This window comes from Denticeps clupeoides, chromosome 1 (genome assembly GCF_900700375.1).
Source record: "Denticeps clupeoides chromosome 1, fDenClu1.1, whole genome shotgun sequence".
NCBI classification, from domain to species: Eukaryota; Metazoa; Chordata; class Actinopteri; order Clupeiformes; family Denticipitidae; genus Denticeps; species Denticeps clupeoides.
The window spans coordinates 13,735,308-13,749,835 of record NC_041707.1 but is presented as its reverse complement, the minus strand read 5'-3'; the positions used below and the strand labels follow the sequence as shown (position 1 = coordinate 13,749,835).

The window sequence follows — 14,528 nt, the reverse complement described above, 5'->3', positions numbered from 1 at the left end:
ACAACCTCCAGGTGCAATGCCACACCCTCACAGGCTACTGCTGGTGTGTCACAAGTGACGGAAAACCTGTGAGCGGCTCGTCGGTGCACAACAGGACCCCAGTGTGCTCAGGTACAGACATCAGGGTCAGGCTGCAGGGTCACAATTGTTGTGGACTATAAAGATAATTATAAATCTTTAAATATATATATATAAATATATACACACACACACACACAGCAAGGACATGGTATCGGTACCAGTTTTTGTACCAGTATTTTGCAGATATATAATCTTATTAGTAGTATTCTCCATTGCATTATTTCTCTCCAACATTACCTATTATTATTATTATCTTCATGGAACCAGGAATTGCATCTAAATTAAAGGTGTGTTTTGTAATCATAAGGACCGCAGGCTTGAAAGTTGGACCGATACGCTGCTCGGTTTGAATTATGTTACAACAAAACATTTGTAATATTTAAATAAAGTGTTACTGACTGGTTTTGAAATGTAACGTAACAACATACACTGCGCGTGTGAGTTCATGGATGTGAACATTTACATGCAAGCTGCATTAAAATAACCTCACCTTAACTTTTATCATGGCAGCACAGATTCGCAGCGCCCTGTCCAGCAATTATTGGAAATCGTTGATGTAAAGTAGATACTTCTGACCTGTAGTGTACATATATTACATAATATGTCATTTGTAAAGACACTTTCTCTTTCCCTGCCTTGTGCTTACCTCACTGCCGCGAGGAGAGGGAGGTGGAAAGAGCAGACCTGGGCCCTCTCTAAGTGCATGGGAACACTTTGTGATAATGGGCCACAATTTCCGCACAGAAGATAATGCTCTAAGTTCATGCCAGATTTGGAATGGCTGTGTGATCATAGCACATGGTACTATGTCTTTTTGTTCTAATTCACCCAGTGTGGTTTCATGAAATCCATTGCTGACCTGTGCTCCTTTCCCTACATGGGTCATCCTTTCCCCCACAAATGCAATTTCAGCGGGATGCTCAACTGCAGAGGCTGTCTTTCCAGATCTTTGTAGTCAATAATTGTTTGTGATCTCCCTGTCCTGCATAAGGTCCAATATTTTCATACTGTTTCATGCAAAGGTTTTGTAACCAGATGGTTGCAAATCTGGCAGCATGGTGAAAACAGCTGCTGAATTCACAGTCACAGCGTAGTTTTTGAAATGCGTTAAGGTTTCTGAATCCATAGTTTCTGAATTCCCAGTTTCTTTTGGGACAAACTGGGCATTTCCTCTTGCCCCATACCCTATCCACATCCCCTAATGACCGCTTTATGACATCGCCCTGCCTTCCATGTCACGTATGAATCATTTCGCCGTGCATTTGCAGGAAACGTCAGTGAATTTAATGGAACTCATGCTGGGACAAGTGGCTTGTCAGGTAGTACCCTTCATTCCAGTTGCCGTCGCTCGAATTTCTCTCTCCCCTTTTGTCCTAATTGGTCTGATTCTCTAATCCCTGCTCAGTTCTTGCATGCCCGTTTCAATATGTGCACGTTCGTGGTCTGCGTTCATATTCGTGGTTGCTGATGTAATGTCTTTGTGTGGGTGTATGTGTTGGATTGCTGGAATGTCAGCGGGGATGGGCCAAGATGACAGGATGATTAATAACCAGATTCGCTTGTGATTTAAACCCTTTTTTGTCTCATGGTTGTTTTACCATGACATCTGGAGAACCGATCGAGCTAATTTTGTTTCTATTTTTACAGTTGGGATATGATTCTTGGAGGCAGTTTCCTGCTTAATCCCTGACTGAATTTAGGATTTGATTGTAAACTCAAACTGTTTTTTCTGCACGCCATGCATTTTCATTACACAGCTCTTACCAAACTGATTTAGTTGTAAGCAGAACCATAATTTTAACTGTGCATTCCTGATGCATTTATTGAATCAGTGTTGATATTGTACAGTATTATGCTGGCCCATAGAGATGTAAAAGCCTCCTAAAATTTAAGATTTAAGTATTCCAAGGTGGTAGAACACACAAATTGCATCACATTAATTAAAATGAAATTTCCTGAGCATAATCATCAATATTTCTACAAGCATAATTTGGAATTAAATTGAGATTAATCCATTTTCATGCTGGAACAGGTGAAATACTTTGGTAATTCTGGTTATAAATTATGTTAATTATAAAAAATTCCATTCATTTCTTGGTTATATTTTTTGTCAAGTGAACCGTTTCTAATCTCTGGATGTAACTGATTACGTAAAAACATTGTGCAGTTGAGGGTGCTCATAAAACAAGGTAAGTAGGATTCATGAAAGACTAGATGAGAGGTTTGACATGATTAAATTATTAAACAGGTTTGATGCTCTGCATTCAACATGGTTTCAACCTTACATTCTCTCTTTAAAGGGTCGGTCACTGATAAGCCTCCAGGACCTCCTGGGAGAAAAGGTGAGATGAGATCCTCAATTGAATGAAAGTGTGTGCTATTATTATAGACTAATCCCCTTTTTATGCTACAGTTTTCATTGACATTGACAATTTTCCACTATTAAATCACAGAATTTGATATGTTGATTTAAGTAGAATCTACTGGTTATTTGCATTTAAAAAAAACAAGCATAAAAATACGCCAAATGGAAATATTGATTTTGTTTTGCACAAATCAGTAATGAAAGTGCAGCTCTGATTTTCCCAGGCTATATATTTTTTTACCTATTGGAACCATGAATAAGAAAAGCTTGTGTTTGTTAAGGACATGCTCACATCAAAGCCTGATGCAGTGTGGCCATGTCTGACTGGGTCCTGCAGCCACTCACCAATACGGTGAATTTGCAAACCCGGAATGCATATGTCAGCTGCATGCTCAGCACGGTGGAGTCAGCTTTATCCCACTGGAAGGCCCTGATGTCATTTACATGTCCCAGGGGCAACCTATGAAAGTGTGGACAGGGGAGTGTGTGTGTGTTTGCTACTCTGTGTGTGTGTGTGTGTACGTGCCTGGTAGTGTTTCACTTGGCCTGAGGTCCTGTTCGAAAAGCCCAGGTCTATTCCTGTGCCTTGTTAAACAGATGTGACCACAGCGCCTGCAGGTTTCTTGCTCAGCCCACGTTCAGGCATCTCATTTTCATCAGTCAGAAAGGATCCAACCTTAATAGTTCTTATTCATGCCCGTGTTCAAAGCAAGGCAGCTTGGTAAATTGTTGTAAAAAGACTGACTTAGTTAGGAATTCATACATTATAGCTTTGCGTTTTTAAAATATTACTTCAATTATTTAGCAGAGAATAAATACTGGTGAGGCTTCTGGTGGCCACTTGCAGACTCTATTCTCACATGGTTTTAGTGCTAAAATGCAGTTGTGAGATTTTTTTTGTTTTAGTTCATTCTATGGTGCTGATTCCTTATGTGCATGACAATCTTATTTATGAATTGCTAAAATTCATAAATAATATTGTCATGCACATAAGGAATCAGCACCATAGACAGCACCGCTTTATCATTAATTTGTTGATGTAGTAACTACACGGTATTAACATGTGGGGTTATTTCTGAGACCCAGGAAGTATTCACTAAAGTATGATTTACTAGTTGAACAATAAGAATCAAAGCGCATATGAGGTTTGGTAGCGGCAACAGACCTGAGATGTCTATAACAGAGATTGCGTTTGTGATTAATGAAGGGAGGACGTATTGACAGGAGCAGGATGAGTGTTACTGGTGAGACTTTGTTAAACACCTATATTAACTCAGTCCACTTTTTTATATTCAACACATGTAAATGTATTTATATAAAATATGTACATTTAATGTTATGAATATGCTTTTTCATTTAAAATAATTAAGAATGATTATTTCAGAAAAAAACTGAAACATTCCTTGTCTTCACCACCTGTTAAATTGGGCCAATTATTAAAGGCTGTGATGATACGTTGCAATTTAAATTTATTTAATCCAACATGTTGTGTGGCAATACCCTCCGCTCACACTGCTCCGTGGTGTAAGCCATAGATGCGCTCCCACTAGACCTGCTGGTGGTTAGTGTATTGGAGGCCAAACGGACGAGCCCTCTGGGCTGCACTACATGCCCAGGTATGTGTTGATCTCTAGGTCACTGCAAAGACTGTTCTGAAATCAGACATATGTTGCACCATGCATATGATCACATCCATTTAATTTGCTACCTACTACGCTGAGTGGGCATCTATATATCTGTCTATCTATCTATCTATTTATCTATCTATCTGTCTATCTATATGTCTGTCTATCTGTCTGTCTATATATCTATCTATCTGTCTATCTGTCATGGCCGGGCCATGTGCAAATCCCAACCATTCAACAGTTCTGGAGAGTAGATTGTATTAACCTCAATAATGGTAGTCTCTTTCCGTTTCTTTCTTACACTCAACCCAGATGACGGCTCCAAGCCCACTCCCACGATGGAGCCTCCCGGGGTCCCAGAGGGCGATGGTAAGCCCTCTTTTCATCTTTTCTAAATTGCTTTGGTGAATTTCTTGAAACATAATTTACATTCCACAACAATATGTGCATTTCTCAGAACAACATGTGTAAACCATATTGCCAGCAAAAGCAATGTTCAAAATGCTCAGTTTATGCCCCAGTTTATGCCCCAGAAGACAATTTTTCTGTCAAAATGAAATTCAAAATGTGCCAAATTAGAATGACAAATCTTTGCGCCATAATGAACAAGAAGTGTGAATATGTTTTTAATATAATTTCACCAGTATAAAAAATTCAAATGAATGTGTTTACTTCTCGGAGGTTCACTGCAAAGCCTGGATAGGCTTTTATTCATTGAAAATTTTTAAAAAGTGACTGTAACATTTTTTTAGAATGCCATTATTTGCAATCACCCCCACAAATGGCCTCCTCTTGTTGAGTAATAAAAATGGCTTTGAGGTAATCTTGTGGTCCAATTTATATTGTGAAATATGACAATACATACACTTAATAGTGTACAATAAAACATCAACCACATAATGACAAAAAAGTATAAAAGTGAGTTTTTGGATACTTTGTACTTTGAAGCTTTACAATATGCATTTCTGTATGTTACACTGTTATCCTGACAAAATACTTGCATGATAGTTCAGCCAGTATTTGGCTTTTTCTTTCAACCAGTCTTAGTCATTGATTGACAACGTGATCCACAATGGTGGCCCTTATTTCATCAGGAACCACTCTACTTACTCTACCTCTGTTTTGTCTCATTACCCTTCCACACTGCATCCTAACTCACCGTCTTCCAGGATGCTGTGCATTCATTAGCTTGTGATTGGTCCATTGATTTGTGTGTGTATGGGTGTGAGTATAATGTATTTTTACTGAGATGACAAATGTAGCAAACAGCAGCCAATTAAATCTGAGAAATGCACCAAAGTGATTGATATTGTCACTGTCACTGTTGTTTTTACTTGGACAAGTCATTACCCAAGTGAGGGCTAATTACTTGAATTGGATTTTCAGATTTTGTAGTATAATTTGAAAAAGTTCCCTCAAATGTTAATTGTCATATTGTGTGTACCTTCCTCATGCAGAGATCACCGGGCCCACTCTCTGGATAAAGCAGCTGGAAAAGAAACACAACGGATCCAGTAACAGAAGACCAGGTTAGACGTGAATCATTTCTGTTTTGCATAAGCAGAGACTTTATGTTACAGTTTCTCTCAATCCCTTTGGTGCATTATTAGTTGTTGAGGGTGTCCTCAATTGAACAGGTGGCTACTGGAATGTACAGAAAGGCATATTTTAAAGCTTCAAAGTACATAGTACCCCATGAACCACTTTTCTGAGGATTTTCATTAGTGGTTAATACTTCATGTATTTCCTCCATTTCACAATACTTTCCAAATAGGACTGCAATGTTTACTAAATGAGGCAAATTGTGCCATGGGGGTTGCAAATAATGACATTCAAAAAAATTTGTATGTCACTCTTGCCATCAACCCCTGAACAGTAAACGCAGCAAATACATAAATATACAGTATTTACATACAGTACAGTTCAAACGTTTGGACACACCTTCTCATGTGTTTTCTTTTTTTCATGACCATTTACATAGTTTCTCTTTGAAGGCATCAAAACTATGAATGAACACATGTGGAGTTATGTACTTAACAAAAAAAGGTGAAATACCTGAAAACATGTTTTATATTCTAGTTTCTTCAAAATAGCCGCCCTTTGCTCTGATTACTGCTTTGCACACTCTTGGCATTCTCTCGATGAGCTTCAAGAGGTCGTCACCTGAAATGGTTTTCCAACAGTCTTGAAGGAGTTCCCAGAGGTGTTTAGCACTTGTTGGCCCCTTTCCTTCACTCTGCAGTCCAGCTCACCCCAAACCATCTCGATTGGGTTCAGGTCCGGTGACTGTGGAGGCCAGGTCTCTAATTTTTGTTAAGGACATAACTCCACATGTGTTCATTCATAGTTTTGATGCCTTCAGTGAGAATCTACCAAAGTCATTAAAATAAAGAAAACACATCGACTGAGAAGGTGTGTCCAAACGTTTGAACTGTACTGTATGTAAATACTGTATATTTATGTATTTACTTTAGCATTTACATTTACAGCATTTATCAGACGCCCTAATCCAGAGCGACTTACAATCAGTAGTTACAGGGACAGTCCCCCTGGAGCAACTTAGGGTTAAGTGTCTTGCTCAGGGACACAATGGTAGTAAGTGGGATTTGAACGTAAGTGATGTATTTGCTGTGTTTACTGTTCAGGGGTTGATGGGCAGAGTGACATACACATTTTTTGAATGTCATTATTTGCAGTCCTATTTGGAAAGTATTGTGAAATGGAGGAAATACATAAAGTATTAACCATTAATGAAAATCCTCAGAAAAGAGATGATGTAAAGGGTCATGAAAACAAAGAATACGCATTGAAAGAGAACTTTTAGCCTCTACTCTTTCATATACAGATCAAACAAATGTTCTGAAAGCATATTCGCACATTTTCACCTATAGTGCAAGGATTTGTGTTTCTGATGGCACTGACAGGTTTACTGACAAGTATTTGCATAAAACATCTTGAGCAAATGACTTGCTTTTGCAGGGAATACACTGTGTTTTTTATGGTTTGCACACACTGTTGTGCAAATGTAAATTATGTTTATAGAAATGCACCAAAGCGATTGAGAAACACAAAATTCAGTGTAGCTGGACAGCAAACAACAAGGCAATTAATTCCAGATTTTATATTAATTTTTTTTACCTGTGGCATGTAAAATATGCCTGCAGAATGCTAATATAAATGCAGTTCTATGACAATTTGGGTCTCACTTCAGTCTGAAAGGATAAGGGATAAGCTGTGGACCTTACCTTAGCCAAATCTACTTTACACACCAAATATAGTTCCAGCCTCAGTCCAGCTGCTGGGTCTATTGCTGAGCAAAGTCTGCAGATGTTTGACAGTTTTACTTTCGACAGCTTAAGTAAGGTAAGGAAGAATCTTGGGATGCTGTTTTAACCGATACAATTGGAGCCCAGTGAGAGTTCTGCACGAAGACTGTTTCAACGATCTTGATAAAACTGTGTTCATGTTCATCTTGGCTCTAAGTAAACATTTTTCTGATCATTTGATGAGGAATCAGCTGACTGTTTCAAATTCCGATGGGTAGGTGCTGAGATATTCATCTGAGCACAGCTCTGACTAGAGCAGCTAAATAGCCGCAGCCCTGCCTGCCTGCCCGCCTTTCTGCCCGAGCGTCCCTGGTAATCTCATCCATGCTGGAGTTGCAGTGCCCGGTCTGATTGTGAAACATGTTTCGTTCCAGCTTTCAGCTGAATGCAAAACATGCTCGGAGATGGGAAACCCAACACCGCTGGCATTAGGTCTGCTCCTTGTTCCTCCCCTTCACTCCCTTTCCTATCTAATTTGTTTAGCTTTCTCTGTCTCCCTTTCAATTTTCTCCAAATGAGTGTGGCTCCCTCTCGGCAAGCCCAGTCCACTGTGTGGAGCCACGTTGGTTTCACGCATGAGCACAGGATCAAAAGAGGGGTGTTGCACATGTGCGTATGTGCGTGCGTGTGTCTGTTTGTAGTATGGTATGTTTTTCATTGACACATCATAGCAAAGACTGTGTGGTAATTCCAGTGTCGGCAATTTCTGAATAAGAAATCGTGTGAAAAGATTACGAGGAAAAAGTTGAATGATTTTCTATAAATATATTACCTGGATGAGAAATGGCCATCCCTCTGTTAACCGCTATCCCGTGAATTGCTCTTGGTAATAAGCATCTAGGAATATCTGCTTAACTAGCACAATTAGCTAAATTGACGATGTTAGGATGATTATTTACAGTGAAAATGCCATTTCCATTACACATATGTCATGTGGTAGATAATGATATGTAAATTATTACCTATGCACATTCACAACGCAAATAATCTGAATGTAATGAAAATTCAAATTATCAGTTAAAAGTTAACAGTTAAAATGCACTATTTTTGCACCAATTAGTGTGTTGATTAATCATTATAGCTTTTAGATTCTCCATTTTAGAATATCACAATATTTTGTGAAATTGTTTAGTGCATAACATACCACACATCAAGTCAGCAAATTTTTTTTTTTTTTTTTTAATACAATCAGTCTGAGGAGGATACAGCAGCTGACTTAACAATTCAGGCAGAGGTGGCTAAGAAAAATAAAAAGAAAAAAGAGATTAGTACAGATGTGATCTCAGATACGTAACTCGTGGCTACAGGTCAGTTGCGTAACCTCTGCCCTATCAGGCAAGCCATGGAGCAAGCCATTTTAACGAGGCCTACTGAGCTGTTTCCTTATTTCTCTCCAACTACGGTGCCTGATTATGTGGACTTGACATATGGACCTCTGCGATAAGCCCGTGCCCATGCTAATGTTGCTTTCTTCTCAGCTAAAAAAAGGTGGGGGGCAGGATTGCAGTGATTACCACATAACCAAAAAATATTTGATGGGGATAGAGGGATGGGGGGGGTAGAGAACACTGTGTTTACAGCACACTGCTCGGTTCACCCACTCGAGAGTTCAGGCTTGTTTTGCTTGGCCTGAGCCTGTAAAGATGAGGAGCAGGAGGCCCCGGATTAGAAGGAATGACAGAGACACGTCGTACAAGCACATCGATCAGTGCAGCTTAGAAAAATTTTGTTTTCATTTTTTTGTTCGCTCAACATCAGACAATGAGATTAACGAGAAGCCATTTCCTTTGTGCTCCTATCAGGTTCTAAACCTTGTTCATATTTGTTTATGTATGCCTTGCATTTCTCATCTGCTGAGTGCAGGCAGTTGACATGACAGGCAGCAAAATGACTATACAATTACAAAAAAATCTCTAAATAGCCCAAATAGAGATAGAGAAGAGGAGCAGATAAAGTTTCACATGAGTAATAAAAAATAAAATAATAATAGCAAGAGCCCAAACGTTTTCCATTTATATGTATTAGGAGTTTGAGAAAAAAAATCTTTTGGGAATCGCAGCAGGCTGGCGCCAGTATGCCCTCTGTATAATAAACAGTGCTAAATAATTTGGATGTGAAGGAACCTTGGCGAGAGCAGCGGGGGCCGTAGCAATGCTATGAACACTTGAGTGTGAGCAAGAAAGAAAATGAAGGAACGTCGGTGGGGGGTGGACAGAGTATGAGGACACGCTTGCTCTCTGAGGTGCCCCCTAGCACCACTCAGTCCTGCCAGGTCCAACTTAAAATGCCCTCAGGCCCTCTGAGCCAGAACATGCCAGCTATGGCAGTTCCAGCTTTGCAAGTTGCACAGAAAAAGATGAGTGAAAACACCAGGATTCTGTTACAGGCCTTAGATTTTTAAAGATTTTTTTTTTTTTCTTTAGTAGTATTCTTATACACGTTCATGTCTAATCCCCGATCTCCAAAGCCCAGATTCTGACAGACACAATAGAGGAGACAGTTGGAAACATGAGCAGATGCAATAATGACCGGCTTTTGTCCCATGATCTCACAATGAGTGTGTTCTGCGTAAGTGCTGATTGACTGACAGCCACGGTGGAGGTAGTTGGGGGGTGAGCCACGAGGTGTTGTTGCAGTCTGACTTTCTATAAGCACACTTGATTGAAAATGACGTGAATCGAGGGTGGTTAAAGCCCACTTCACCGCATCAAAAATTGGATTAGCTTCAACGTGCGGTCCTGTTGTACTTGGCCGCGTGACTCCGGTGTGAGCAATGCGCTAAATGGATGTGAGCATAAATACAGATTTGTGGGCTAAGGCGTTAAAATGTTTAAAGGAACATCTCTTGAGTTTAAAGTCTGTTGAAAACGTAATTGACCCAGTGGCTGGTGAGGACTGATGCAGTTTGCCTGGTCTGGTTCATGTCAAGTTTTAGGGAAGGGTCAGATTCTTCTAAGCACCACACATTTTTTTTATGGTATTATTTCTCCATATGTGTACTGTTAAATAAGCTCTGTGCTTCAGATCTGTTTAGTCTGATTGTGACTCTGTTCATTCATCCAGCCATAACATTATCTTGCTTATAGGGGTCACCACTAAACAGGGAGTCCTGAGGTCATGAAGAGGTGTATCTTTCTGGCATGACAAAATATCAAGTTATTCAGCTGTTTGTGGTAGAACTGTTCTTTTGTGGAAACAGGTCACAGGTCCCTGTGAACACTAACCTGCCGTTTCAGATATGCTCAGAGCCTGTCCACATTTTTGTCCTTGTCTGAGCAGACAATGGATTGGATTCTTATGCCTACCTAACTGTTTGGGTCGTTGAATCCGTTTAACCATTTTTTTTTATTTTGCCTGTTAGTGGTTTTAATGTTCTGGCTAATAACCCGAATTGGGGTGTGTGATAATTAATGGGTCTTGTTGGTTTGTAACAAATGGACAATGTTGTGTTTTTAGCATGTGAGGCTTTAAACGTTCTCTGAACAGAGCATTTCTCGTGATTTTAGAGAAGGTTCCTTCTTGTGACCAGGAGAGGCTGACTGCCCATGATGAAGCCAGTCAAAACCCCAGAGAGGCCATCTTCATTCCTGAGTGTGGGCCACAGGGCCTCTATAAACCTGTTCAGTGTCACCAGTCTACAGGCTACTGCTGGTGTGTCTTTGTGGACACTGGACGGCCGATACCTGGAACATCCACCAGGTAAGAGAATGAACCGATCAAATGTTTAACTCAGTCAGTGCAATTTATTCCACTTAGCAGTGGTCTATATTGCAGGATGATGACAATCAATCATGTAAGAGGAGTTTTAGCCTAAAACCTTAATAGGATTGCAATCTGTACTATCAGCTCAACAATGTACAGGGCATCCGGAAAGTATTCACAGCGCATTTTGAGCTTCATGGCAAAGGCAGTGAATGCATATTTACATCATCAATTTGCCAAAACCTCAATTATGTGGTGTTGTGTGTAGAACTCTGAGGTAAAAAAAAAAAAAATCCATCTCGGAATGAGGCTGTAACATAACAAAGTGTGGTAAAAGTGATGCAATGCGAATACTTTCCGGATGCATTGTATGTAGCAATGATGTTTGAATATGCAATACTCTGTTGTAAATGTATTCAGTAATGTAGAATCAGAATACTTTCAGAAAACAAAGAATGAATGTTTTTTCTTTTTTATGACAGTTCTGGCTGGTGGATTTTTTAATTGCTTTTTGCATATTAGCTTAAAAAATCTTAATTCTGCATTAGGCAACTGGCATTCACCTTTAATATTATTCTGTTACATCCCAACTTTTTGTGTGTGTGTGTGTTTGTGTGTGTGTGTGTGTGTCTGTGTGTGTGTGTGTGTGTGTGTGTGTGTGTGTGTGTGTGTGTGTGTGTGTGTGTGTGCCACAACCCGCTCAGAAGGATTGCGTGTAGATACAGGTCAAACATTCATAACTGCTGAGTTATGGTCTTGAGCACCACTCAGCTTTAAAAAAAAAAAAGTTGCCCACTTTTTTGTGCATTTTCATGGTTTAAAATGATTTCTCTGTGCACTGAAATATGAGGTGTCCTATTTTATTTATCTTGTGTAATTTTAGTTACAGAGGTATGGTTTTTTTAATATTCCTTTTCTCTTTACACCAAAGATTATTTTTAAAATATTACATGACTTGGATGTCAAATGAAAAGCCATCTCACAACAATGAGCCTATTGAGATTAGAAAGACCTGTTAATAATGCAGTTGACAGGCCGCCAAATAATTTGTCTGATTCCGTATGATTTACTGCGCTGTGGGTTTTACGCACACTCTGACTTAATAAGTTTCTGTGTTGAGTAAGCAGAGCTAGCCTTTCCCTGCAGTCTTGCCTTGGAAAAGTCAGCGGTACATGTCTCGGCATTGAGCCCATGCTCTCCTGGTGCGTGTTTGCGACGCTGAATAAGTCCACTGGGCGCATCTGTTAAAAAAAAAAAAACATGTAGCACACTTATTGGGGTTTTGTCAGACAGTGTGCACAGTCATGCCTCAAAAACTCCACTCGGTCCCGAAAAAACAAAACAGCCTGAAATAAGACACTGTGCAACTTTCCTATTCCTGAAACATGAATTCAGCATCTGGTGTTCTAACACTGAGCTATTATTCACACTCAAGCAAAAAAACACTTCTCAGTTGAGTCAAAAGACCAACAAAAAAGACTGAGAATCAGCCAGCTATACACACATAGCCATTCTCCTTGACGCCGCTCCGAAAAAAGGCTATGCAGCAACATTTGTCTCTTTACATGCATTCCTGCTGGGAAACTCTTGGCAGATTACTTTTGTTTTGTAAGATCTGGTATGACAGAGCTTTTTTACTTTCTTTTTTGTTAGCTGCAGGGTGATATATTTTAGTCATGTCTGTCAAACTAGATTACGATTATATCTCTTTTAAAACATATATGGAATTCGAGCACAAGGTTATTGCTGTGGAGGCCTAAATAAATTAGGAGATGCCAGGGATTCTGTAACTCCTCCTGTAAGTCTCTTTGGATAAAAGCGTCTGCAAAATAAAGTAAAGTAAATTAAAGTAAAGTAAAGGGATTCTTCGGAGGAGACTCTGTTTCAACGTTCTCTTGCTCTTTGCAGGTACCAGCATCCAGAGTGTGACGACGATGCACGTTCTCGAGTATCGGAGATGGAGGATCCTTTCAGGGATAGGGACCTGGCAGGTGAGTGGGATCAACAAGTGGAGGACACTGGGTTGAAATGCTACCATATTTCCATTTCCTTTTATACTTGTAGCTTTAAGCCTATTGATCAGTCCCTTCCCTGCAGTGACATGGTCTCAACAATTAACAACCCAACCTCTGTGAATTAGGTGTAGTCTTGCAATTTCATTCATCACACCAGCCTAGAAGCTAGGAAAAGTTGGCTTTTGTTTTGATGAGGAACTGAAAGTTTCACATTGCAACGTGCATTACGTTATTTTAGACAATGGTAATAAGGGTAATGTTTTGTATAGGGGATCCTAACATCATATTGCCAATAATAAGACATGACATTGTAAAATATAATATGCATAGTTTATGGCAGGTGTGTGGAAAAATGTGTTTCGTGTTAGGGTCAGGTTAGCTTCTTCACATATCCTTGAGGATCTCGGGGTTAGAGTGCAGGGTCAACCATCTCACCACATCTCTGGAGCTGTAAGGTGTTAATGTCTGACGTACTTACCGCTAAGCTTTTGCCATCTAGTGAATAAAAGAAGAAAGAAATATTCTTTGGTGGTATTAGCAAAAGATTCCTGGTTACCTCCTTGACCTCTAAAGGTCCATGCACCATGAGGAGAGCAAAATACAGTGCTGAAAGGTAAATTAAGTAGTTTTAATATCCCTTCTCTGGCCAAAGCCCATCAAATCCCTCTTGTAGTTCCCAGGCATCAGTTCTGCACCCCTCTCCCCTCACCGTTTAAAGTCGCATTTTAACCCTTATTTAATTTGCCATCTGGTGAGTTTACAGAGTCAAACATGGCTTCTGACTGTGCGACAGATGTGTGGTATGTTTTACGGCCAGCGGGAGTGTTGGAAGGGTGCTTGCATGGTAGGCGGGGGGTGTAGTGTGGGGGTTGGGGGGATGTTGGTGTGCAGTTATTTTTATGTACTCTAGCAGGATGCCCTAAACTGCCACAACAAAGCACACGTCTCCATCGAAGCCACATCAAGGCGGGTCCGGAGTCGGAAATTATCACAGGGACGTTTGATTGAGTCTCTGATCCCTGACAAAAGCATTTTGGTCATCGCAAGCCGAGCGAAGCAACTTGTTTGCACTCGAGTGTCACATACCGCAGCGTGCTTACTTAGGGCCGGCCCGACGTGCGTCGGAAAACTACGGGTCCAGCTCCACGCGCTCCAATTTAACACTTGGGTTCAGATGCAGCGAGGCGGCACGTCGCCGAGTCCCCTCTATCTGTGGCCGTGTTAATTGGATTCACCTGGCGTGCCATTGAACTCTGTGGAATGCGCTGAAGCGGGCGGAGTAAGGGAGTAGCGAGGGGGGGGGTAGATCAACTAGATCAAGAAAAATAAGGCGCCCTCAAAACAGGAAAGGGTGGATGAGGAAGAACGAACAGGGAGAAGGATTAAGAGTGTTTCATTGAGCAGAGGTAAAATG

General features: G+C 40.3%; 1 protein-coding gene across 7 annotated transcripts in view; it reads left to right on the top strand.

Annotated features, from left to right (window-relative positions):
- smoc1 (SPARC related modular calcium binding 1) overlaps nucleotides 1-14,528 on the top strand; it is a 39,416-nt gene that overhangs the window by 14,322 nt on the left and 10,566 nt on the right. For 4 of the 7 annotated variants that reach the window (XM_028976694.1, XM_028976675.1, XM_028976705.1 and 1 more), the window contains exons 5-11: nucleotides 12-111; nucleotides 1,350-1,400; nucleotides 2,382-2,423; nucleotides 4,351-4,440; nucleotides 5,529-5,600; nucleotides 10,904-11,096; nucleotides 13,008-13,090. In XM_028976694.1, coding sequence (XP_028832527.1) covers nucleotides 12-111; nucleotides 1,350-1,400; nucleotides 2,382-2,423; nucleotides 4,351-4,440; nucleotides 5,529-5,600; nucleotides 10,904-11,096; nucleotides 13,008-13,090 — 631 coding nt within the window. The remainder of the gene's footprint in view (nucleotides 1-11; nucleotides 112-1,349; nucleotides 1,401-2,381; nucleotides 2,424-4,350; nucleotides 4,441-5,528; nucleotides 5,601-10,903; nucleotides 11,097-13,007; nucleotides 13,091-14,528) is intronic. The other 3 variants (XM_028976715.1, XM_028976733.1, XM_028976723.1) reach the window with 3 other exon arrangements.